Source organism: Streptopelia decaocto (genome assembly GCF_964273445.1).
Source record: "Streptopelia decaocto genome assembly, chromosome: 11".
NCBI classification, from domain to species: Eukaryota; Metazoa; Chordata; class Aves; order Columbiformes; family Columbidae; genus Streptopelia; species Streptopelia decaocto.
This window is the reverse complement of record NC_138666.1, coordinates 12,597,653-12,624,086: the sequence shown is the minus strand read 5'-3', so window position 1 is coordinate 12,624,086 and position 26,434 is coordinate 12,597,653. Positions and strand designations below refer to the sequence as shown.

Genomic DNA, 26,434 nt, shown 5'->3' with positions numbered 1-26,434 from the left:
TCCTCCCACTTTGGTGTCACCTGCAAAGCCGCTGAGGGTGCGCCCGGCCCCACCATCCAGATCACTAATGAGGATGTTAAACAGGACTGGACCGAGTATTGATCCCTGGGGTACACCACTGGTTACTCGCTTTCTACTAGACTTTGTGCCTGGACACCAACAGCTTGTCTAGGAAGATCTTATGGGACACGGTGTCCAAGGCCCTGCAGAAGTCCAAGTAGACAGTATCTGCTGCTCCCTCCTCGTTTGCCAGATCCATAATGTCATTGTAGAAGTTTATCACGCTGGTCTCCTGCCCCAAAAGCCATGCTCCTGACGACCTTCACCTGCCGCGGAGTTTCACCACCTTTCCAGGGGTGGGGACGAGGCTGACGGCTCCTTAGCTCCCCGGAGGCAGGGGCGGTGACAACCGCTTTTCCTCGGGTACTCCTCCCCGCTCACCGTGACCGCTCCGGAACGATCGTGAACGACCTGGCGGCGCAGGAAGAAGGGGGCGGCGCCGAGGCCGTGTCGTGGCAGGTCAGGATGGCCGAGCGGTCTAAGGCGCTGCGTTCAGGTCGCAGTCTCCCCTGGAGGCGTGGGTTCGAATCCCACTTCTGACAGTACCGTTTTTGCGCCGCCCGGTGACTGCTTTTTGCTTGGAGGCGACGGGGAAAAGAAAAAAAGCAAAGCACCACAATCCAAACGACAACAAAGCTCCTAATTCAAACAATTTAACTAATGAATTTTATTTAAAAGTAAAAGAATCGGATCGTAGTGAGAAAAAAATGAACGTTTTGTCAGAAGTGGGATTCGAACCCACGCCTCCAGGGGAGACTGCGACCTGAACGCAGCGCCTTAGACCGCTCGGCCATCCTGACAGCACCGGCTACAACGTTCCTCCCGACGGTATACGAACTGCAACCGCCGCGGTGCAGCTGCTGCCGTTATTGCCCCGGGCTCCCTGAGCCAGGGCCATGGGTGCCGGGCACCACCGATTGGGCTCCCCGCGGCTCCCTCTCGGTGGGTTTTGGCTATCGGGGGTACCTCCCTCCCACCAGGCCTGGGGGCCCGCAGCCCTCCTGCACGTGGGTCGTGGCAACAGTGGTGCTGCTCAGAGGTGGTGGTACCTCACTTTGTCTGTACCTGGCAGGTTTGTGACAAATTCTCCACAGGCAAAAAGTTTCCCAAAGGCATAAACTTGCCGTCACTGCCCTGGTCAAGTCTCACAACCAGCATTCCCCACATACGAGAGAAACAACCCTGGCTGTGCCAGGGAAGCAGCATGGCCGGCTGAATCGGGAGGGTGAGCTCACCCATATCCACCTCCCGGCAGAAATACCCCGGGGAAAGTCCCGCCGGCGGGGGCAGGGGAAAGGGGGACAGCAGGGGGTCCAGGGGGAAAAAACAGGGGGCGACCAGAGCCAGACCACACAATGGCAGGAAGTGTGAGTCAGTGTCCTGGGCTTCCATGGCAGAGCTTTGGAAGTGTGAGGAGGAGAGGAAATGCAGCGACCCGTCACACTGTACTCCTGCTTATTTATATATCAAAAAAAGGAGCCAGAAATAGCCAATGATGTCCCTCTGAGGATGTGATGGGGGCCGGCTCTTTGTTACGTGTGCCGCTTGCAGAGAAGTCAGCACTCGGGTTTCTAAGCACCTCTTGGCAACTCCTGCTGTTTCTCTGAAGTATACTTAATATTGGTTTTATATGAAACGTGGTATTACATATTCCGAAGAAGTGAGCACTGCTAGGGGACTGAAGGAAGTGCCAGGACACTTTGAACAACAATTGCATGTGGGACTGGGTGGTGGCACATGGTCTTGGTTGCACAACCCACCGAGAGCTGCTGCAGCTGAAAGCCCCTTGGCCACCGCCGAGCCCCAGAGGGTGATTCCAGGCCCAGTGGGTGCTCGCCAGGGGCTTCATTTAAATCTTCTGCAAAGCGGCTTTTCCTTGAAATACTTCAGCTGGCAGTTTGGAGAAAGGGCTGTACAGAGCCTGTCAGCAGCTTCCTACCCTGCCTGCCCATGGGTACAGCTCAGAGTTGTTCTTGGCCGTCTTTGCATGAGCTGTTACCAAAAAAGCAAGCCGGGAGAGCTGTCACACAAGGGAGAAGTGAATGGGGATGTGGAAAGGGAAAGAAACACATCTAGAGCCACATAAATAATCAGCAGAGAAAGCTATTTTTTGAACTTCTCAGTCAGCCCATTGTCCTGCAGTGAAAGTCCCAGCGGCAGAGCAGAGATGGTTATCTGCATCCACATGCTGTGTCTCAATAAGCAGGAAATGATCCAACAGAGATGAAATCACCTGAAATCCCCTGAAATCCATCCCTCCACATGGCCCCTTGAGCTATGTGTCCAGCTCCTGTGTGGGATCTGTGGGAGCCTGGTAGCTCCACAGGCTGGGGTTGTCCCGGGAGGTCCCTATCCTGCCTGCGGGAGAGGTGTCGAGCTCTGGAGGTGCCCAGGATTGCAGGGAAGTCAGAATTTGGGAGCCTTGGTCAACTCTAAGTTACCAGCAGCCAGCAAGGAGATCTGCTGTGCAGACACTTTGGCAGGGCAGAGGGGTTTGCTAATTAACTCTGGGACAGAAGCAGCAGTTTTTAGCATGGATGTTTCAGCCAAGGAAACAATAACCTCCGCACGATGGCATTGTCTGCTGCAGCCAGATGCCATTCCGCCTCAGGAAACTCCACAGGAGCCTTCCCGGGGCAGAGCTGGTGTGAGCTCCTCGGGGACAGTGGGACCCTTCAAAGAGCAGGAAAGGACACGTGTCCCTTCCTTGTGGCCCTTGTCACCTTCGGGCTGGTGGGGTCAGCGAGGGGCCCTGGCAGCAGGTCAGGAGCTTAGGGCACTTTGGTTGGGTTTTTAATTTATCGGCCATCCGGTGAGTGCCCAGGGGAAGCAGCGCAGCCTTTGCAGATGGGGGTCTTTCCTCTCGGCGGATGCCTGTTAATGGCAGTCGGTGGGGGTCACAGGGTGGCTGCACCACTGACCTGCAACCCTCGCAGAGGAAATTTTTGCTCTAGCACTTGCCGGTGCTCCCCCATCCCCTCTGTCACAGCTCTGGGGGACCTCACAGGGTCTTGCTGCCTGCAGTTGGGCTGTTCCCTACATTTCAGCCCACTGGCCTGGAGCAGATGAATCCATGGTACTCTGGAGGTGTGGGATGGGGCTGGACATGGAGGATGCCCATGGGGAGGTCTCTGGGCTGTGGTCCAGCGCAGCAAGAAGGGGCATGGGCCCATCGTCTCTTGCAGCAGCTCTTGTTTTGTTTTGGCACACAGTTGTGAGCAGGACTGCCTTCAGTCACAAGCCCTGGTTTGACATCAGCTCTGTCCTGGGGGAAATTGTTCTGCAAATAGCATTTTGAAGCCTGGACATGCTTCATCTCTGTTGTCTTTGATTCTTCCCTGCTGCCTCCTTGGGGTTAATATGAGGAATCATAGGGAAGGAACCACCCTTTATCCTCAGCAACCCCATTTTTAAGTAATCCCAGGCAACACCAAAATGCTAACAGCCAGCATCTGTAGCCTGTTGCTCTTTAGGAGATGAGACAGCTGCTTTGACCCTGAAAACACACGCCACAGCCACCACAGCTGGTCAGAAGCCCAAGGAGCTCTTGCACCAGAAGGTGGGATGCTCCCGGAAAGAAAGTTTGGGTGGGCAAAAGTGTGTTTCCCTGCGACCAACCTGTTGGGGGCTCAGGTCACTAGTGGGGTTATAGCTGAAACCTGGTGGGAATGTGGAGGCTCTGTGCAGAAGCAGAGGAGAAGGAGACACCCTGTTCCTACAACATGGGGTGCAGAAAAGCTGGCATGGGAGAGGGAAGGGGTCTGGTGACTCCCTGGTTTCTCTGCTGAGCCAGCAAGGCTTGAAAAGGGTTAAGAACCTCGCCAGAGAAAAGTGTGCCTGTGTTTGTTTTCCTGCAGGCCATGTTTATTGTGCGAGTTCACGTAAAGGCTTGTTGGGTGTTGGAAGCTCTGTGGGCTCCTGGGGCTGCTTGCTGCTGTTTGTTTGCATGTGTCCCTGGGCACTGGCAGGGAGGTCAGCAGATGCTCTGGCCAAGGCTTGGCAGAAAGAGCTGCTTGAACAAGCAGGTTGGCAGCTCTGGTCTGGAGGGCTGTGATGTCCCATTTCTATAAGAGACTGGCAGGGATCTGAAATGTTGTGCGACAGGAGGGCTCAGCTCTGAACAGGGGGTGCCAGTGGCCCCAGCACTGCCCTGGCAGCTCCTCTTGCCCTTTGGGGCTGGTCTGCAGGTGCCATCATCAAGGAGATACGGTTGTGGATCAGCCCCAGCAACACTGCTGGAGAGAGGCTTTCTGGACCTCTCCTTCATCCAGCATCGCGGCTTAACAGTAAGTTCATGTCAAACTGGTCCCGCAGCCGCTGTTGGAAGGCACGCAGCCTGCTCCTGCCCTGAGGAGATGGGAAGAGGTGAGCCTTTCCGAGAAGGCAGGTAAGCAGAGCTGCTGCTGGTAAACTCCTTTCTTGGAAACTGGCAGCACTTGTGCAAACATGTAGGACAGAGAAGCGGGAAAGGGGATGTGCAGAGGTGATGATGGTGCTGGCCCATGCGTGCTGGCGGATGAGGGTCTGCAGGAGGAGGGATTTCCCTGCACCCCTGCGAAGGGCTGGGGGCAGGACCTGGCCATTCCCGACAGGAGAAGGACTTGCCCCAGGACAGGGGATTGCTGCTCCTGCTCCTACAGGAGGGATGGGTGAGAAACTGGGGCTGCTGCAAAGAGACACATGCTTCATCCTCTTCCTCAGCCAGGGCAGCAGGCACTAGCTTGGCCCTGTGCTCTGGCAGAGGCAAAATCTCAAAGCCACGGCACTTTCCCAGCTCCTCACCTTCTGCCTGTTCCCACAACAGCTCTGGTAGGACCCTTTTCCAGGGTCCGAAGAGGGGAGACTACCCCTGTACCACTCTGAGGTGAGACACAGCCACTCCGACACCAAGGGACAGGCTGGCAGCAGCTCCTGCAGCAGCTTTGTGAGTTCTCTTGTGGTGCATAGGGGCTTCTGGCATGTCTATCCCAACCAGACCTGCTGCTGCTCTCCCCTCTCTTCCCTGCAGCGTGGTGGTGAGAAACTGCCCTTTTGGGGGTGAGAAACTGCCCTTTTGGGGGTCATCGGGCACCCCTTCATCAAGCCAGCTCTGTGGAAGTGTTCCCTTTGGGGCCTGCATCTATGCAGAAGGATTGCAACATCAGGACACATTTCAGCTCCATGGGGACCTTGCAGGGGCCCGATGTGCTCAGACAAGCCTGATCTGGAGAAGTCCCAGAACACTCCTTTCCCTTATCTGCAAAGCTGCCCTGATTCCATCTGTGTCACCCAGGCACATCTCCCAGAAAAGCCATCCCTGTCCACTGTCCTGGGGAAGAGCTTGTGCCCAGGGGCTGTGTTGCTCTGCAGGGGACAAGTTTAGGAAGAGCTTAACTGCATTGCAAACCAACTGACTGTGTGTTTGTTTCTTTCCACATGACATCTTCAAACAACTTAAGTGTTGTTTACTGCAGCAGCCGTTGCAGTCTTTGGCAGGCTCCGTGGGATGGTTGCAGAATGACTTGTCCTCAGCTCTGGCTGCTGAAGCAAAGTCACCAATTTCAACTGCAGGTATGGACTTTTCCATGCAATGTCCCACCAGGATCAGTCACCAGCTTGTGGTTCAGACATGATGCTGCTGGGGGAAAGAGCTGCGTCCCACAGCCTGGGATACTGACCAGTAGCTGTTGGCTGCCCCACTGTGGGGAAAAATACAGTGCTGGAGCCCAAATTTATTGTTATTCACAAGGAAGGAGGAAGCCATTGTGTTCAGAGAAGTGAAAGCCTGTGCAACGTTCTCTGCTATTTTTGAAAATGTTTTCTAAGTAAAGCAGTTTCTTAAAAACACAAGCCCTGCACTGGTTGATAGTTCCCAAGTAGGAGTCATTCTGTCCCCGTGGAGAGGCTGGCTGCAGACAGCCCCAAACATCTGCTCCTCATTTCCTGCCTTTTGCTTTAATGTGAGAAAATTCGAAGTTGTACAGTGCCAAACAAATTTCCTGGATCCCCTGTCATTTAATTCTCTCCCTTATTACACTAATGGCTCAAGACCTCTATGTTAAACACAGGCTGAGGACATCTCCAGAATGAGAGGCCACCTTTGGCTGTAAGGAACCGTCTCCTGAGTCTGGCAATGGTTCCCTTGGCCAGGAGACAGGAGGTTGTTGCGTCACTTCTGGACTGCTTTGGGTCACCAGTGCCATGGCATTGCAAAAGCCATCAAGGCTTTTGCAAGAAAACCAAAAAAGGTTTTCTCCCCATCGAAGTCAGGGACCGGCTTCGCATGCCGGCCTCCCACGTCCTGGCTCACAGCCCTCACTGTGTGTGTGCTACTCAAGGGAACCTGGAGGAATGTCTGGTGAGCGTGGACGCTGCCTCGAGCCTGAGGTTCTTGGGCTGCAGTAAAGGGGAATAGTGTCAGAGCGGTGGTTGAGCTGCCAGCCCCGCTGAGGAGAGGTGCGTCTAGGGCAAGGATGAGCTGCCACGAGGCAGCTCAGAGCTGGGAGCATTAGTAGGGGAAAGAGAATCTCATCATATGTCCGGAGTTGGAGTCCTGGGTCAGCTTGTCTCCTTCGCAGCACCAGGACTGGCTGGATCTTCCCAAAAGCTGAGTGTTCCTGCTGCTGCTATCTGCTGGCAGGGCTGCTGGGCTTCCCTGGGCCAGGAACACCACCTCCTGAGGACTTGGGAACTCTGGAACAGACCATGCAGTGGAAATCATCAGCATTCTCATCTGATCAGCTCTGGCATCTCTCTCTTCCAGGTCACATACAGCCTCCTAGGTCTCACTGGCTTCTTTTTCTCCAGTCACCACCTGATTTCCAGGAAGACAAACCTACTGTAAAAAGCAGCACATAATCCTTCTTGCATGAGGAGCCAAGAAGCATACAATTCTGAAGTGGAAACACCCTGTAGGAGATAAGCCATGTTCTGGGGCAATTTCCTGTTTCTTCAGGACAGAGCCCTTGTTGTCGTTGCGTATTGTTTTGCATATTTGTTTTATAGCGTCAAGGTGCTTTTAGCACTCAAGAGCAATTCTCCTGGCATTAGTCATATGTTCCTTCCACCTGTGGGGATTTTGACCCTGTGCACAACTCGAGCACCTGCTTGTGAACAGCCCTGGCAAAGCTGCAGTGGGTGGGCAATGCTGGAGCTGCTTTCATGTCTCTCACGGGGAAGATGAGATCTGGCCCTTTGGCCAGTGGGTGTCTGTGGTTTGGAGCAATAAGCTCCTGGCTAGTGGTTGCCAGTGAGCAACCAAAGGTTAAGGCTACAGCATCAGATCAGTCTCTGAGCATGCCTTGTGTTGTCACCAAAATCTAGATTTTTTTCTCCCTTTTTCCACAGTAGAGCCAGCGTTTAAGTAGCAGGACACCCATCCTGATATGAAACTGTCCTTAGAGCAGAGGAACCGGAGCCTGACACTCACACTCCAGCCTCGACACTGAACCGCCTGGCCTGAGTCACAGAGTCCTCTCGTGGGTGCTGGGATCAAACCTGGAGCTGTGTTATATGACCCGGAGATTATAGTCCAAACCCCAATGGTACGTGATTGCTCTGCTCACAGTGGATAGCAGGTGCACAGATGTACATTTGCTCATGTTTTTTCCATGTTTTGGATCAGCTTAAAGGCTTTCCTCATTAAACATGACAGATAAATGGGGAATAAAAAAACAATCCTTTTTCCTAGTCTTCTGCTTTTCTTTGCTGCCACAGCAGCCCTTCAGGGAGCCTTTGGGTGCTAAGGGTAACAACCTCAAGAAGCCTCCTTCCAGTCCTCCTAAGGAAGAGTGGGGAAGGGCTGCCCCAGCCTGTGGTCTTCGCTGGAAGGATGTGGGATTCATGGTGGCCTTTCTTCCTCCTCAGTCTTGGTCTGCTTGGTTTCCTTTTCATAGATTTCCTCACACAGTCTATGTTCCCTGGTTCCCAGTTAATCAGATTTCTGCTCTTTGTTTCCTAGAGAGCTGGTTGTCCCTGACTTGCAGGGTTGCACACTCCATTGCTTAGGTGCTGTGACTCATGTTTATGGACTGGGATTGCTGGTGTCCTCCTCTGCCTGCCCTCATCCACATCACAATTTAATCTGCAGTCCCAGACCCAGGCTGAGTAAGTACTTGTTATTCCTAGAAACTAATGCAAAACCAAATCAGATTGACAACAGCAATTGCCTAGACAATTTCTATCATAACTGAAGAAGCTAAAACCAGCTGAAGCAAAGACAAGCCCAGAGAAATCCTGAGATCCTCCACTGTCAGATCAATACAACGCCCTGTGGTTTATCACTAGTTACAGCAAAATATCTCCTGGGCTACAGTGAGTCCTCTGGGTTTTTCAACACCGCAAGATCTAGAAGAAACGCAGTAGGTGGCTGGCACTGGTGTGCTGGAGGGGCAGATGTGTGATGGGATGGGGAGTGTGGTGCAAGACACGGGTTGGGACTGATGACGCCAGTTTTCTGCCAGCTGCAGCCCAGGCTTGTTGCTGCTCATCAGAGCTGATCACTGTGCCTCTGTGTCCTGCTTTTGGTGGGAACTGCAAGGATTAGTTGGTGGCTTAGACTTGTGCTGCTGCTGGCACTTAAAAGTTTGCAATGTTCTGTGGAGCTGCTGTGAGGCTGCAGCTGCCCTCCAGCTGTGGGATTTCCTTGTGCAGATGCCACCTCTGAATCCAGCTGCCAAGCTCATGGGGAGCAAAGGAAGGTCTCAGAGTGTCCTGGAGGAGTCCCCTACCAGGTGAAATCATCGCCAGCCCAGCCTGCTTTACCCTGCCAAAGAGCTGTTTGCACCTTAAAACCAACAACGCCCGTGGCAAGTCCTGCCTTTAGCAAACACACATCCTCCCACATTATGTGCACGCTGGAGCCTTTCCTCAGCTTTATCCATGGCTGGCAGTAAACCCTTTGCAGAAGAAGCAAAACCTGTTTCTTTAGGGGAGATATGAACATGTGTGGGCTGCCGCACCAGTTCCAGCAGCCAAGGTGCCCGGTGGCCTCAGGCAATGGCAGTTCCTGGAATCAAAATTTATTGTAAGGCTCTGCCCAGCCTGAGAAAACACTGTTAGGGAAGAGGCCAGAAAACAAGCTAACAGATGCAGCAGGTTCTGTTCTGGCTGGATCAAAGAGACTAGTTTGAGGTCTTAATTTATATTTTATTTCCCTGAATTATCTTCTATTACAATATAAACAAAAGGCCGAAGTTACAGGCTGGGAGTTTCACCAAATGTTTTTAAAATGCACCATGTGGAAACTTGGGGAGTTTTCACTCTTAAGAATAAAATCCTCATTGGAACTGTTGGAATTTCCCACAGCCCAGGTTTCCACCAGCCTTAAGAAAATTCTGGGGAAAAAAAATATTTCAGGGGCAGCCACACTGTCTCAGTCCTAATCTTATCTTCATCTCTCAGTTGAGGGAGTCGGTAGCGGAAACATATTTTGTTCTACCGGGATGAAAGAGAAAGTAAAGGTGCAGGATGTGACTGCTGTGTGGCTATGTCTGCTTTAAGCCTGGCTTTGTGCTGGTGCCAATAGGCCACACAGCTGGCCTGGGTGCTGCAGATCTGGGGACCCCATACTCCTGCTCTCAGCATCAGCAGGACCCCAGTGGCTCAGAGCCTGCCTTATCCTGAATGCTGGGACTGCAGTAACAAGCACACATCTCAGATAAAACGTGCCCGGGGAACAAGGAGCTGTGTGGTGACACCACTGGGTCCCTGCTTACTCCTTGCTTTGGTGATGCTCCCATCTCCTAAGAGGCAGCCTGGCCTGAGCTCACCAGTCTGGCTGAGGAACTTGTGATCCTGATTTTGGCCTAATGACAAGTGCTGCTGTTATAAGATGGCTGCCAAAAAAGGAAGGGAATAGCTGCTTTTGCATTTGGGGAATAGTGAGATTAATGTGCATGGGGGAGCTGGGGATTTGAGGTGGGGAGAGCATCACAAGCCTGAGGACGGAGGTGCCTTAGAAGGGGCTGTCCGGCCATGAGACACATCAGTGGGAGAGGAGGAAGGAGCAGCTGACTCCTGAAAGTCCGTGCCTGAATGATAATTTGGCAAAGAGGCTGGAGCTGACCTGCCTGCGCTAAGAAAAGCTGATGTAAGTGCAGCCGGGGAATTCCAGGAGCTCTCTAGCTCTGGAGCGGACGATATTCCCTCCCCATCCCTCTCTTCCCTCCTCCTCCTGTCGTCACCCCGGGACGCATGCGGGGGAAGCTGAATAACAGCTTAAACCCTGTCGCGGGGCTTCGTAATCCTGGAATGAGCTGCAGTAGCTGTGTTGCTCCAGAGGATGCAATAAGCAGTCAGGAGAGGGAAATACTGCCCGTAATCCTTCCCTGCATGTCTTTCCTGCTGCCGACCACGGGAACATGAAGGCTCTTTCTTTTCAGGTCCTCTTTGTGCTGTGGGTCTTGTGTCTGGTGACCCTGGCGGGAGGTGAGTCCCAGCTCTGCTTGCCACCCCTGAGCTCCCCAGGGGAGCTGCCGGGTTCAGGAGGGGCTGGTGAGGCGGGGGGTGGGGGAGTAGGTGACACTGGATGGGGCTACGGGCACCAAGGGACCTTCTTGGGCTGTGAAGGGTCTCACAGCCGGATCGGGCTGGGCTTGGGAAGTGGTGCGGGGAGCCTACAGCAGCGATCGGGCAACAGGGAAGTCTGAGCAGCCCCGTGATGGCTTTTGTCGCTCCTGAGGGTGGGCAGTGAGAATGTCCGAGAGACTTTTGGATCACTGAAAATAAGTGTAATGCACTTCTTTTCCCCTTTTTCTCATGTCCCCTAGGGACATGCCATGGGGGCAGATGGCAGCCTGTCCAAGGATGGGTGGCTGTCCACACAGGTACCCTGAGGTCCCCTCACTGCAAGGGGTGGATGCTGTCACCTGCAGCCCCAATGCGTGTGCAGGGTGTTTGTGTGTGTGTGTGCGTGTGCACAGGGGAAAAACACTCCCCTGTTCACTGAATAAAGATCTTTATGTGCTCCACAGTGGTGCTGAGTGAGGCTGGGGAATCGGGAGGAGGTGGGCACACCTCTCCTCAGGTGGTCTCGGTTTAAGTCATCTATGGCACAGAGCAGTGACTGCTGCCCAAGGCAGCAATTAAACCAGGTGGGATGCCAGGCTGGCAGCTGGATTCTCATCGGCACACGCAAAGCTGGACTTCGCCCAGGGCGAAAGGGTGATCTATTCCCACCGTGGGGAGAGGGGCAAAGAGCCTTTAGGAGCTGTGCCCTGCTGCCACCACATGGGAGGAGTGAGGACAGCCAGAAGGGCAGCTGGGGATGGGGCTGTGGCTTCTCCTCACACCTCTGGGCAGGTTGTCCAGGGCTGGCCTGAGTAAAGCGAGCAATGAGGACACCAGACAATGGGGACACAGGGCAATAGGGACACAGGGCAGCTTACCCTGCCCTGAGAACCTGCTGCCTGCTTCGGCACTGCCTGGCTGTGCTTGCCTGTAGCCAAGTGACCATCTCCTCTGAAGTGCTGAAATCAGTCTGGCTCTGCAGAGAAAAAGGCTGGTGGTGCTCCCTGGCCAGGGTCTCCTGAGGAGCCATGCTGAGAAGCAGGAACCAATGGTTCCCAGGAGCAGTGCTCCCAGGTGGATAAACAGCTGGATCCCAGGTGTCCCTGACATCCCTTTGACAAAGATTCAGATGCAGCTTGGAGAACTGGGTTGTGTGTCCTGGGAGACAGGGACCAGCAGGACTGGCTCTGACACCACTCTCTCCTTAGAAGGTGCTTTCCGAGCTCCTCCACTCAGGGAAAAACACACCAGCAGTTCAGCTCATTGCAAACCATTTGCGCTGGTGACAATAATCAGAAAATCAATTAATGGTTATCAGAGGAGAATGGCATTTGGGAGCAGTCCATGCCATGCACCTCCCTGACTGTCCACAGGGAAGGATCAGCTCTCTTGTTGCTGTGCCTGTTTTGCTGAACAGTGCTGCTGAAAGTGGAGGACACCAGCAGTATATCTTGTGGCTAATTTGGAAGTTAATTTGGAAGCTGATAATTCCTGAGTGGGTATTCTTGAGCCTACAGTTCCACAGAAAACATACTGTGTTAACAGAGTTTTGCTTTAAAATTACAGAGACCTAGAGATTGACATGTGCTTCTGTGGAGGGGCCACAGGAGGGTTTGCTTTGGATTTTTTTGCAGCCGTGGGTTTTCCCAGTAAATGGATCAAAAGAGCTGAGAGTGCTGCTATGATGCTCATTCTTGCTCCCAATGGCTGGGTCATTCCTAACTGAACTGCTTCAGATTCACCAAATTCATCTGGGAAACCGAGACAACATTTTGTAGAGACTGCCTGATCTGAATTAGACTACAGTTTCTTTCTTCACGGGGGGCCTTGGATAAGTCAGGGCTTGTTTTTCTAAGTCTTGTCCTCTGGGACGTCAGAAACCAATTTCGAGGCTGCGTTGTGCAACCTCCCCTCACTTGGCAAAAGCTTGTTGTTGGAGCAGGAATGAAGGGTCCCCTGTGGTGTGACTGGCTTTGCCCCTTGAGGGAGTCAAGTGGGGTTTTATTTTTACACTTTGCAAAATGAGAACCACATTTTCTGGTAGGGATGGAAAAGAGCTCTTTTATGAGAAACTGCTGTGAAACTGGGCTGTTGAGATATCTCTGGGAGCAATGTATTGTTCACCAAAAGGTTCTTTCTCTGCACCTTTTCTCTGAGTACAAGTGGTGTTCAGAGATCACATACCAGCAAACAAAGAGGCAGGATGCTCACCTAGAGGGAAACTCCTGCAGAAGAAAGAGATATGACTGCTCCAGATGAGAGGTTGAGCGTGCTGCCCTGTGATCTGCACCACCTGCACCAAGAGCTCATTGGTGATGATTGTAGCAGGTCTTTTGGGAATGAAGCAATGTGTCTTCTAGACACCGTGCTGTGAGCAGTTCTCCTGTGACCCAAAGGGGAGAGGACCTGCTGGTCCGGGTGCTTGCACAAAGGACGTCCAGCCAGTGCTTGCACATCCTATAGAGCAACGTGCAACTGTGTCTCAAGAGCCCCACAATTTTCACAGTGCTTTATGTAAATATATATAATTATTACTTTTCAGTTTTCTGGGTATCTTACCACCTGTTCGGTTGATACAAACAATCCTGGTCCTGATGGGATTTGTCTTCTTGTCATTTTAGCAGGGACTGGAAACATTCATAGCAATCTTTGGATTCCTTTTCCCCAGAGAAACAGAAAAAGAAACTGTGCTGATTTTTATAGTACCTATAGCCAGCGTGTAATATGTTGAAAACTTTATTTCAGGGCAACCCAAAGCACCTCTGAAGTGCTCAAGAGAGTGCAACCATTTCACACCTCCGATAGCAGCGAAGCGGATAAGGAGCTACCGCAGGACCGAGCCCCGCTGCAGCAAACAAGCCATCATGTAAGCTCACCCCACTGCCCCTCCATGCCCTGCGCCCCCCAACACCAATAACGCGTTAAACTGCCAGCAAATGCCCTTGGTTTGGAGCAAGGAGCTGCCTGGAAATCGAGCGAACACTGGCATTTATTTGAAGGGTGGGTGCGTTTTTTCCTTATTTCAAGACCAACAGCCTCCAGCAGAGATCAGGGGCTCATGCACAGAGAGAGACAGGCAGAAATAGGGGGGAAGAGGGACGGACTGACATACTTGTCAGCAGAACGGGGCAGTGAAGCATGCAGGACAAGAGCTTGCGCGTTTCTGTGAAAGCAGGTATTTTCTCTGCTGACAAACTCAGACTTGTGAGCATGTCTGGAGATGAGAAAAGCTACTTCTTTTTTTTTTTTTTTTTTTTTTCCCCCCAGGATAATTGTTGTTTTCAACTTAGACTAAAGATGAGGCACCATGGAGACTTTATGGCAGCCCAGGGGGTTGCTCCAAAGTGACCCTCCTGGTCTGACCATGGGAAGCCTCATCTTGCTCAGTAAATCAGGGTTTTTATCTTCGTGGATGCTTGCCCCTGGGCAGCTGGGACCTGCAGAGCTTCCTGCTCTGAGCATTGGTGCCAAACACTGTGCCCAAACACCAGGAAAAAACTCTCAATAGATAAAATCTTCTTGGGGAAATCCTTCACTCATGAGTCATGTTCAGCTACTCCTCCTTCAGTCAGATCTCAGAGGCACCTGCCCTTCCTGAAATAATCTATCCAACATGCTGGTGTTTACTATCAGCTTGAGAGTCAGCATGCCTTGTCTTCCCCATCATGCTGATCATCTAAACCAGTGTTTCCTTTAGCCAGTAAGTGATGCCTTTTTATTTTCAGATTTACTACTCTGAAGTCCATGGAGATTTGTGCAGATCCAGAGGCAGAGTGGGTGAAGAAGATCGTAGAGAAACTGGACCAGAAAAAGGCCGCAGCCTCCCCACTTCCCCGGGATGCCACCCCAGCAGCGGCACCAGAAGGGCCTGGTGTCTTCCAGAAACACATTGGTCTTACAGTAACAGCTCCATCACAAGCCACTGCTCCAACTAGTTTCTTCCAAGGGACCAGCACAACAGTTTTGGAGAGAATACATGTTCCTGCTGCCAGGACAGAGGCGTCCAGCAAGTCCCCGCCAGCCACGCAGGACACCACCCAGCTCCCTGCAGGATTGTCCCCTGTGATCGGGGAAGGTGCTGCCCGCTCTGAAGTCACTCCAGAAGCAAACAGAGATTCCTTAAAATCTCCTGCACCGTCAACAACTTTTGCAGCAGGCATGGTTTTCAGCCAGACCCCCCCATGTCCCACGGCTCTTGTGCATGGCTTTGACAAGGCTGTAGGATCTACAGAAGAACCTGTAGGACACACTGCAAATGCTATGGCTGATGTTCGAGATTTGACCTCTCCTACTGCAAATTCAGACCCCATGGCTATTACTGAAGGACCAGAACATCCTGTACTTTCTCCAAATGAATCCCTGGACCCTAAAAGTGCAAGAGCCAACACATCACATACTGTGTCTAACAGTTTTAGTCCAGATCTCCACTCCATCCTAGACAGCAGGGAGATTGCCACAGTCCCAGCCACACCAGTTCCACCAGCGACTACTTCAGTTTCTACTCTAAACCCCACAACTGCCACAGGCGAAGGTCCTTCTGTCCATATCAACAAGGTTTCCAGTTCCTCTGCAGATGCTTTTGGTAGTAGAATAGTTGATTATTCATCATCTATAGGAAAGCAAGGTCCTTCAGATATGTTAGTTTTTACTAGCCAAACATTCTCAGGTCAAGCCAGAACACAGATGACTACAGAAAGACCAAGCAATTTGCCTCTTCCGCGCTTCTTGTCAGGATCTCAAATGCATTTTGTCATCCCAGTTTCTCTGGTAGGTGGTCTGATGGCTTGCAGTGTCGCTGCTGTATGGCTGTATCTAAAATTTGGAATCAAAAGAGAAGAAACGTCAAGGGAAATGATACAGGGCTTGCTCTACCAGAAGGCAGCATATCAAAACAATCTCTTTCCAATGGAAGTAATCTGAGTGCTTTATGGTATAAACATTTTTGGCCTAAACTATATGTGTGTTGCTGCAGGTGACCAGTAGGAAGCACAAAAGGGAATAAAAGTACCAGTGAAAACTGTGTTTTTTGCAGAGCAGAATGTCCAGAAATATATTTAAGTCATCATTGACCAATTATGGTATTTTGGAAATAAATGAGATGCTGCTTTTTTCTTTCTGGCACTGTTAGGTACAAAGGCTGTCGCTGTTCTAGAGCTGCTTGGTGGCTCTCTGCCAGGTCGTGGGCAGAACTGAATTTCCAAATTCCTGCTGGGAATTTTTCTGCGTTTCACCACAGCCCAGCCAAGCAGCCACCCACTCACCCCCACTGCTGGACTCAGATTCAACCACCTTGAGCAATCTTAACGCCAAAACCACGCAATTTGCACTTAACAAGTTCTCTGCTGCTCTTTTCTTTGCACTTCAGGTTGCTGCTTTGTCAGACCAAGACCGATGCTGGTGGTCAGCGGGGTGCTGGCACTCCATGGGCTGACCAAGCACCCCATTCACTCTTGCCGGAGACACAAAGGGTGGTCTAGCTTGTCATACAGAGGCAACAAAAACTGTATCTGGTTGGGAAACTGCAGGTCAGTGCTAACCGTTTCACATTCAGAGGAGCTGGCAACCCATAATCGACCTCCTCCTTGAAATCCAGCCCCCTTTCTCTGCAACATCTGTCGGCACTGAGTATGTTCTTCGTCACTCAATTTTGTTATTCCTGTGATAACACTGGAGGTCTTTTGCTGTTCTCTGCAAACACAAAATTCAGGAAATACTCTTTTGGAAGGGCTAAATGCAACCCTGGATTTAGTCATATAGGAATTACTTCACTGCAGCAGACGTGCCGTCATTCTGGTCCCATATTCTCTCTAGAAAGAAGCACGTTTGCCGATCAACAAAAGATTACAAAATGCCTGTTCATGGTCCTACACTTCAGCTGCATTTTAGTTTTTCTTTTATGTACAGCACTGATCACCAGGTTATTAAATCTGTAACAGTACCAGGCTTTTTTTAACCCAAGTTGGTTTTGCTTTTTACACATCTAGACATTGCTTTATCTCTTGTTTGTGGTCAGTTCCTCAAAGCCCTTATTGGACATGGACTCCAGCATGATTTTTGCTGGAGCATGAAAAGGTCTTCACAATAAGATACTTCATAGGTAGAGATACATATCAAGGGTCAGAACTTCCTCTAGCCAAACTCAGATCCCAAAGTATGAATATGCACGTGAAAAATGAAAGCAAAAACACATAATAAGCAATGCAACAAAAGCAAAAATGGTGTGCCAGTTGGAAAGCGGACCTAGAGGAACATGGTGTGTTAGATCCATCAGATTGCACCTCCAGGGCATCCATCTGTCCATCCCTGGAGGATGAAGATGGACTGCAATGGTATTTGTTTTCTTCCTTCGTTCAGTCCTTTATTTCTACATATTGTTGTCTTAAAAGAAATGAGCTAGGAACTAATCTTGAACTTTGCAAGTACAGAATGCAATCAGATTAACTGTAATTAGGAATTTTGGGTGAAACCACTCCTTGTGCAGCAGCACTCCTGTGCAGCCCAGTTGTGTAACACTGGTTGCGGTTGATTTACCGGGAGGGTAAATCAGGAGCTGTCAGCACCACCTCCCCATCTGTCCTGCTCCTGTACGATGCGGGTTCATGGCACCACAGTTTGTGAGGTGGTGTACTATGGCATTTTTTTATATGTAAAACACTAGAGATGTTATTTTTGTAGTAAAATTTTCTAGCCATTTGAATGTATGTAATGTCCTGTCCTTGCTACTGGAACATCGCAGAGTTGAGACCTTTCTGGGAACATTGGAAAACATTGTGCCTTGTCCGTTTTCTTGCTGGTCTTGGATGGCTTGGGCATGTCCATGGAAGCTGGGTCGCTCTCCAGGAACTACAGCAAATGGAGTGGGCACATGTCTTGTCTGGCTATCGGTTAAGTCCTCAGCCTGGAGCGGTGCTGGGGAGATGAATGTTCACCAGGCAGATCTGACCACTTTGATTCTCGCTGTGGTTTTGTAAGGATGCTGGTTTTGGCTTCATGGATGGCTCCCACCACCTTCCAGCTGCATGGTCATGCAGCTCCTCGCCAGGAGAAGCTTGTCCTCCAGCTTGGACCAGTCCTTGTCCTCGCCTTGCCCCTCTCTCCTGTTCCCAGGGCTGGCAGCAGGCAGGGTGCTGGCAGCCCTCATGGGGAGCAGCTACATCCGGGGGTAGGAGGGGACCGCTGCTCCTCTCTGCCTGATGCTGTGCAATGGGCAGTTTGGAAGGGCAGAACGTGAATGACCCCTCAGGAGGAGGGAGCCTGCAGGTGTCACTGGTTCCCAGGGCTTAAAATGTCATTTGTTGTAGAGCACAGTGGATGTTACAAGCTCTGATTCATTTGTGTATTGAGTATATATGAGTGTGTGGCCAAGATTTATGTTCTGTACCTTTTTTTTTAGACGTAAAAGTAATAAAGTCTTTATGTTAAAAACTCTTGCCCTTGGGTGATTCAGCTTAGGGCTGGATGACCAGGCCTGATTCCTGCAGAGATGCAGAGATAAATTCATGTGATTAAGCACCATGACGGGAATCCGAGCATCACCGAGATGGCAAAGCTGGTGCAGGTGATGTGGACAGGCTATTGCTCCACCTTCTCACTGTTTATGGGCTTCAGTCTCACAAAAAGTTTTCAGGGAATATATTTTCTCACAGGGAGTCACATTTCCCATCCTGCTAAGGAAATACTGAAAAAAACAGAATCATAGAACACTGGGTTGGAAAGGACCACAAGGATTATCTGGTCCAACCTCTCTTGGCAGAAGCACAGTCTAGACAAGATGGCCCAGCACCCTGTCCAGCTGAATCTTAAAAGTGTCCAGTGCTGGGGAGTCCACCACTTCCCTGGGAGAACAGGGGTCGTGCTTTGTTTCAGCCAAGCCACAACTAAACAGAAGTCCACAGAAAACAAACATTATGCTCCAGGTCGGTTCTGTAGTGTGGCAAGAGGCCAAGGGCTGAGCTAGGACCTCTTCCACCCCAGCCAGGCTTTGGGCTGCTCTTGTGTGCTCCTCTAGTGCAGGGGAGGAGAGCTGGGAAAGGCGATGCAGTAAAGGAGTCAGTGCCCAGGGTCCTGCCTGGAGCGGGGAGCTGGACGGAGCAAGAGGGCGAAGGATGAGCATCTCCCCTGCATTCCAGGAGCCCTCATCCCACCATGCCCAGCCCCACAACCACCTGGGGGACTAAAGACTCAAGCCTGAGATTAAGTGGATCTCCTGGCCCTTGGGAAGAGGGTGGGAGTATGTGTGTGTGAGGGTGAGTCCGTCCACAGGTGAGGCTGGTCAGGGTGATTAAGACCAATTAATGCCCTCAAGGCCTGCTGTTTTCCCATCTCATGGACCCTGTGGGAATGTGAAGGCATGGAAGTGAGCCTGTATGGAGTCCCAGTGACTCCCCTTCTCATTGGGTCAATCAAAACAGCTGGCTAATGAAGTGGTGGAGAAGGTTTGCACTGAAGCGGAGTTGGAAACCAAAGATGTGGGTCAGCAAGGGACCAAGGCACTGGGGAGATGGTGTGGTCTGTGAAAACTTTCCCCAGATGAATCACCAGGCCAGAAAGGTCATGTTGGGGATAAGGAACTCTGTAGAAAGACAAGCATGTTCTTTTTCTTTTCTCCTCTCTGTTACAGGGAGAGGGCAGGCAAGGGAAGGGGAGGCTGTGTAAACAAGTCAGCCCCGACAGCGATGAATCATTTCCGACAGGCAGAGTGATCACAGGCGCCAGCGCGGGGACATTCGGGGCTGTGTCTTGAGGTTCTAAAGGAGCTTTTGGACACTTAGTCCCTCAGCCAGCTGGTGGCACACACTCACAGGCTTTGCTGCTGCTCCCTGGCTTCACCACATCAGACAGTGCAAAGAAAGACCTTGTGTGCAGGATGTCCAGCTGTGCACGTCCCATGCTTCTCCTGGAGGTCCATGGGCTGCATCAGACATAGAATTTGGCCCAGGAGATGACTAATGCCAAGTCTGTCATGCACAGGTGGGACAAGGTTTGTCTTCTGCATGTACCTAATGTGCAAGACATGTGCTTCTACCTTGAGGTTTTGTCACAGCCCATAGAGACAGGGATCCCATGGTCACAGTGTGCCTTGGTCCCTTGCTGACCCACATCTTTGGTTTCCAACTCTGCTTCAGTGCAAACCTTCTCCACCACTTCATTAGCCAGCTGTTTTGATTGACCCAATGAGAAGGGGAGTCACTGGGACTCCATACAGGCTCACTTCCATGCCTTCACATTCCCACAGGATCCATCAGATGGGAAAATAGCAGGCCTTGAGGGCATTAATTGGTCTTAATCACCCTGACCAGCCTCACCTGTGGATGGACTCACCCTCACACACACATACTCCCACCCTCTTCCCAAGGGCCAGGAGATCCACTTAATCTCAGGCTTGAGTCTTTGGTCCCTGCTTTGAGTATGTTATAAGAGTTCTGGTCTGATGTCCTGGCTCTGGACCTACCTTTTACATAGACCTTTGACCTATTCTGTAAGTATTTTGTCTCCTGGTTGGATAGATCCCATTTGTGTTGTAGCCCTCTCTCTGTCCCCATCTCCTGCTGATGCTCCCTAACCCTCACAAATGATCCTGGATCTGGTTCCTCACTTTGGTGTATTTGGGACCACTGATGGACTCTGTTGCCAGCACCCAGCTCTGTTCCCCATGCTCAGACCCTGTGGGACCTTATCTTGCTGGTGAAGGCACTGCCTATGCTGGGGTCACCCTTGGGTCCTGGCTTGTCCCCTCTCACTGATCCCTGCAACCTGGACCTGGCAATGTGACACCTCCGATACTGTCTTCTGCAACCCTGACTTCACTCCAGGGTCAAGTGTGAGGGACACGGTAATTCTTGTGAAGCAGAGACCCTGCAGTTTCTATCCTCCTTGGATTGTGACTTACGAGATGTCTGTCCCTGCTTGGAGTGGTGGTTTTTCCATGAATTGTTGCTCTTGCTTAGGGCAGCCTCTGGTCAAGCTGATGCACCACCACTTTTATAATGCTGGCTCAGCAGAATAAGCTGATGCACCACCACTTTTATAATGCTGGCTCAGCAGAATGCAGATGTCCCCTTTGCTGCTTGGGCTTTCTGGTTGCACAGCCGCAGTTAAGCTGTGTGGCTGTGGTACTTCCATGCTTTGGTTTTGCTTGATCTCCACCTTTATGAAGGTTGTGTCACTGCAAGGGCTGCTCTCGTAGCTGAAGTCCTCCTTGGGTAAACACAGAGGTCGTCAGGGCTCCCCAGAGTCGTGCCTCTTCAGTGACCATCTCAGGTGACAGAGGAAGCTTCATTTCTGAAGCACCCTTGAATTCTGACAGAGGAGCTACAAGGCCACAAAGTACATAATTTAAAAATATAATATAAAGAAGAGAGAGGAGCCGTCCAAGGAGGTATGTGATGTCAACTTGCCATCTCAGACCATAGTTGGCACAAATACTTTTTAAATACAATATCTAGGGATATTCTTTCAACTGAATCTATTTTTCCAATTGCTGGGGTTTATCCTAATGAAAAACTAAGGAGCAAGTGAATTCTTAACTTGTTCTACTGCCTCCTTGGAGTTATCAGGACTAATTCTGTTCAGAATTAAATTGCCAAAAATTAGGATGACATTGCTTCCATGTCCTATTACTTTTCTGTTATCATAAAAGCTGAGCTGAAGCAGCTCTCCACAGCCGTCTTTATCTCTAGGAGCTCAAAAAAGGTCAAGGTTGAAAAAAGGAGGCTGAAGTCCTCACCAAGCGTTGTTTACCCTCATTGCTACCTGACACAGAAGCCTCTACAGTGCAGATTCTCCCTTGGGAGCAGCAGCTCCTCCTGACACCCCAGATCCCTCCTTCACTTAACCTCGAGGCAGCTGATCAACCTCGCTGACCTCAGTGGAGGAAAAAATAATGTTCTCCTTTTCGTGCATTTGAGGAACTGGCGTCACATACTTTTCTTTTTTTCTCTTCCTCGGCAAAGGGAACACTTCCAGTTTCTGGTCCAGGCGTATCCACCCCTGCATCTCTGCTTGATTATGGTGGTGAGGGCTCCCTGCCTGGCTGTGCTGAGTTTCCACCCCATCCCCTGTGCCGGTGGGTGAGCTTGCCCAAGGACTTGGTGCAGATAATCCCCCAGGGAAGGTCTGCTGGACACGTCCTTCCTGCAGCCTCCCTGTCTCATGACACTGGGCAGGACTTACCGCACAGGATGCGGCTTGGGTCACCGGCTTCCAGTACTTGGTGGTCCCCAGGGTCCAGCTGTAGGAAGCAGGCTTTGGAAGACACTCTCGTTTTCCTCTTTAAGTGTCTTTCTAGGCTGTAGGTGCTGGCATGGTCACACCTGGAGTCGCAGGGTGAGTGCTGGCTCCAAGGAGGAACAGGAGCATCGTCTTTGGTTTGTGACTGTACCCTGAGTCAACCAGAGCTTCAAAATGGAGCTGGGGACACCCTTGAGTGGGCACCCCAAAGAAATGTGGAGAGGCTTTGTGCTCAGAAAGCTGAAGTTTTAATAGGAAAACTAGAATTATTCCTATTGGAAATGGAAAAGACTCAATGTGACTGGGTAGAACAGAAGATAATGGGGAAATTTCTATTCCTGGAGGCTGGGATTAGACGACCTTTGAAAGTCCCTTCCAACCTAAACTATTCTATTATTCCTAACCCTCCCACCGCCTCCTTGGAGGCAGGTTTCAGGCACTCGCTGATGCTCAGGTGGTGCTCAGCCACCTCTCTCCTCCCTTGGCAGCCCAGCTGCTTTTGTGGCACAGAGCCTGTGCTCACCCAGCAGCCCGATGACTGCCTGGCTGTTTCCCAGCAGAGCTGGGTGTGCTTACTTATCTGCTGAGACCTCATCTCTAACTGTGGGTCTTGTTCTGCCCGGCTCCTTCCTCCCCACACCGACATGTTTTCTGGCAAACACTGCACCTGAAGTGGCTCCAAGCTCCCCTCCTCCTCTTGCAAAATCAAGACAATGCTGTTTGGCTTTTATGTAAACAAGTAAATTCTCCAGAGCCCATTCAAATGAGAAGGGAATGTGGGCCAGCAGTGGGGCTTTCCAGGGCTCCTAAGTTAATGACTGCACATCAGCATTTGCCTTCCCCAAAACAGAAGGAAGGCATCAAAGTTTCTCCAGGGAATTGTGAATTATCTGGCTGTGATAGCCATGTCTCAAAAACCTGAGAAAGGGGAAGCAGAGCATCCAGGCCAGATCTCCTGCCAGAGAAGCAAGCCCAATTCTGCAGAAGTGGCTCCCCACTAGCATTTGTACTTCTCAAAGTTCTCTCTATCCGGAGCAGTCTCTTCCCTTTTCCCTGTCTGCTGGCTGTCCCCGTGCTTGTTCAGCCACCAGCACTGCGTGCTGTCCTGGCCGCTCACCTAAAGCGTCCCCTATAGCTGAGGAGGCGTTGGGTGATGCCCCAGGCCAGGGGAAGACATGCCATGGGGTTGCAGCAAGACCATGCTTATCATCCCCCAAACGCTTCTGTGTTGCTCAGGGTCCAGCTGTTGGACGGCAGGCTCTGTGCTCCCTTGGTCTGTGGCTGCAGGGGAGCCTGTGTTCCCCCAGCTTAAGGACACCTGCCACAGGTATGACAGCATCGTGCCACCTGTGCTTGGTGATGCTGTTCCTGTGTGTATCACAGGCAAGACAAAAAAATGCATCAGGAGCAGAAATATGGCCCATGTCCCCAGCTTGGTGTTATGGATTTGATGCAGCTCCTAGAGTGTTGTGGTCTCCAAAAGGCTGTCTGCTGGGACAATCTCCATGGGTGGGGGGCTCCTCTGGTCCCAGTAGCCATGGCCCATATTTGGGGGAGAGGCTCCTGGAGAGGCAGGTGAGTCTGCAAGAAGGGAGCTTGGGGCAGAGCAGAGGTGGGGAGGTGGCCAAGAAGGGAAGGGAGCACCCACAAAGCTGTGGGAGAAAGTTGTCTTTGGGGATCAGCAGGAGACCATTAGGGAATTTATTATAGCTCAGGGTTGAAGACACACACAGGAAGGACCAGCACTGTCCTTAGGGGCTGTGGGACCTGTTTAGACATGCTTTATTTTTAGTCCTCTGTCAGCTGCACAGCCTGGGTGGCCTCATGGCAGCTCCTCCTGGGCCAAATCATGCTTTTGAGATATAGAGACTCCATCTCTCCACAGAAGCTGAGCCAAAGCACAACAGCTACAGGGGCTGAGTATGTACTCTAATCATGTCTACAATGTTGGGAATGGCCTTGCATACCCTGCCTGGGCTCCTTCTTGAGCCATCATCATCAGGGAGGTGTTTCCTACTGCAGCTGGGGTTGAGAAGACCCGGGTGTGGCCAAAGCAGCTCTCACCACCGGGTGTTTTTCTCCCAGGTTTTATAAAAGGTACCCAGTGATGACACAGTCCCAAGCATAATGTCCTGCTTCAAAGGGGCAGAGGGCAGCTGGAGGATGCCAGTGTGAAGAAGGGTTTGAGGTGGCCACTTGGGCAGCTCACAGTAGATGAGGGGAATTTGTGGTGTCCCAGGGATCTGTGTGGGACCCTGCTGCTCCATGCAGCACTTACAGCCTGGGGAAAGAAAAAAGAATGAAAAAGAAAGGGAATGGGGAAAGGATAAGCTTCAGGGCAGGAGCTGTGCATGGGCTCTGCTGCACCCCCTTCTCCTTTCACCACACGCTTCCCAGCTATGAACAGGGATTTTTGGTGGAAAACATGTGTTCCTCTCCACAAGAACAGCCTGGAATGCGATGCGGTTTCTGGCAGTATTTGACATCCTGCAGCTTTTGCGCTGCAGAGGGCTGGTGGCAGCAGCAGTCACCGTGTTTCTACTTAATGGTCCCCAGATTGTTCGCAAGTCACCCACCCCTCTCCAGCACATTTGTGTTGGCTTTGGGGCTGAAAAGTGACTTTGCACAGAAAGCGGAGGCTTCGCCTCTCCTGTCACCACCAGTCCCCTCCTGGTGGGTTTGGGAGCCTTTGGGTTTATGGTTCTGCAGAGGAGGATTTCACTTCCCTTGTGCACGCTGCGGCTTTCCCGCAGACCCGTCTCGGTGAACGCGTAAGTTGCTAAAGGCTGTTCGGTCTTTCTAGGTATCATCTCAGTCGGTAATGTTCCCAAGTGACATGGAAATCCCCTTAGCTTTCACTTGAATTTGGTCAAAATTCTTTGGAAAAGGGCTAATGTGGGGAGGGTGTGGAGAGGATAAATTGAGCACGTCCTTGCCTGAGCTCACAGTTGAGCTCCTCCGAAGTGGCAGAGCAGCACCCTGCCCAGGAAGAGCCCTCACGCAGCCACCATGCTCACTGCAAGGACAGCCCTGGTGCTCACGGCACTGCTTACCCTGTCCCTGTGCTGCGATGCAGGTAAGTCACCCCCTGGGCCACTGCTGTGGGTTGGGGTCATCCTGTTGGGGAGGTCAGGCAAGAAACCCTGGGTGGAGCGGGGACGGTGCTGCTGGCGGGAGGAGCAACCCCCTGGCTGGGGCAGGGCTGCATGTCCTGGGGTGCAGGGAAGGGTCCCAGGGCCAGGTGGCTTTGGCAAAGCCGGCTGCAGGCCTGTTGGTGCTGGGTGATAACTGGGAGCATCCTCCTGCCCCGGGAAGGAAGGAGCTGGGGCTCGTCATGGCAGCACCTGCAAAGCTTGGGGGATGTTCCATGCATCAGCCTTGTCATGGAGGAAGGGCTTAAAGACTGCTTTCCAAAGCCAGTGTTCACCGTCTCTCTTTGTTTTCTCCAGCCCCTTCCTCACCAAGTGAGTGCTGCTACGATTACAGAAATTCCCGTCTCCCGCTGGCTAAACTGAAGGGATACTACATAGCTCCCCCGGAATGTTTTGACCCAGCAATTGTGTAAGTCCTGGTGGTTTCCCCACCACTGTGCTGTCTCTTGGGACACCATGGGTTCAGTTCATCTATCCTATCTGAGGACAGGACTAGGCCAGGTGTGTGTGGCCTCCACGGGTGGCCATCTTCCAGCATGAAAATGGGAGGACATGACTGTCTGGCCATTTCTACAGGGCCGAGTTAAGGACACGAGTCCATCGCAGCTCCTGAAGGTTCTGCACAGGCTCTAGAAGCATTGGGCTGCAGGATGAGCTGCTTGTAGGACACCAAATACCCCGGGGGCAGCGTGCAGGGTCAAAGGGAAAGGAGGGCAGGGAAGGGAGGGTGGCATGGACACGAGTGGGATTACAGCTGTAGTTTCTCACCAAGCTTCACCTTTCATTTCATCAGGTTTGTGGTCGGGAACGGGACCATGGTTTGTGCACACCCAGAGACTGACTGGGTGAAGAAAGCAGTCAAGTATCTTGAAAAAAAGAAAGGACGTCGTGCCTCGTGATGTAGAGCCAGGCTACCCAACATCCTAGTGGGAAGGAAGGTTTATACTCATCCTCCTGGAAAGGCCTGCGGAGGTCCCTGATGCTGAGGGATGTCACTGAGTTCCCAGAGCATGGCACCACATCGACCAGCTGGGCACCAGCTGCTGGGGCACTGCCAGCCCTGCCAGCACCTATCACTGAGCACAGTCATGAAATAAAGATTTTCTTCATGTGGTATTGGAGAGTGGTGTCCTTTCTCTCAGCAACAGTGCTCCTGCTGGTTGGTCACGGCATGGAGCTGGCCAAGAGGCTGGGGTGGCATGGGGGCTCTTCTCACTACCTCCCAAAACCCCATGGGTCTCACTGGAGCAGGTGGGGAGGGGGACAGGACAGTCCCATGAGGACAGCATGGATGCTCTGGGCATTTGGGTACTTGCTTTAAGGGGATCCAAAAGGGACTGAAGGCTCCTCTCAGGGGTTTAGGTACAAAACTGCCATCTGTTTAGGGCTTAGAGCTCTCAGGTTGTCCCCTGCTTTGCACCATGCATGAGCACAGCCTGGTTGCCACATCTTCCCTGGACTTCATCATGTCTGAGGTGCAGAGGAAGGATTCATCTGCAGAGGTC

General features: G+C 51.7%; 1 protein-coding gene across 5 annotated transcripts; it reads left to right on the top strand.

Moving 5' to 3' along the window:
• The first annotated feature begins 10,293 nt into the window (after window positions 1–10,293).
• On the top strand, window positions 10,294–26,045 carry CX3CL1 (C-X3-C motif chemokine ligand 1). 5 transcript variants are annotated; one of them, XM_082063001.1, is made up of 5 exons: window positions 10,294–10,467; window positions 13,294–13,414; window positions 14,274–15,315; window positions 25,227–25,338; window positions 25,723–26,045. In XM_082063001.1, the coding sequence occupies exons 1-4, from the start codon at window positions 10,401–10,403 to the stop codon at window positions 25,290–25,292; spliced, it is 1,296 nt and encodes a 431-aa protein (XP_081919127.1). In that variant the 5' UTR covers window positions 10,294–10,400; the 3' UTR covers window positions 25,293–25,338; window positions 25,723–26,045. The 5 variants fall into 5 exon arrangements, with proteins under 5 accessions (XP_081919127.1, XP_081919128.1, XP_081919126.1 ...); XM_082063002.1 differs by lacking the exon at window positions 25,227–25,338; XM_082063000.1 differs by lacking the exons at window positions 25,227–25,338; window positions 25,723–26,045 and having other exon boundaries at window positions 14,274–17,995.
• The last annotated feature ends 389 nt before the right edge of the window (window positions 26,046–26,434 follow it).

Excerpts from the sequence above, each read along its gene's own strand:
- CX3CL1 (XM_082063000.1), top strand. The coding sequence starts at position 10,401 with ATGAAGGCTCTTTCTTTTCAGGTCCTCTTTGTGCTGTGGGTCTTGTGT. Across the intron at positions 10,468-13,293 it reads TCTGGTGACCCTGGCGGGAG|GGCAACCCAAAGCACCTCTG; the intron begins GTGAGTCCCAGC and ends ACTTTATTTCAG. Across the intron at positions 13,415-14,273 it reads TGCAGCAAACAAGCCATCAT|ATTTACTACTCTGAAGTCCA; the intron begins GTAAGCTCACCC and ends TTTTATTTTCAG.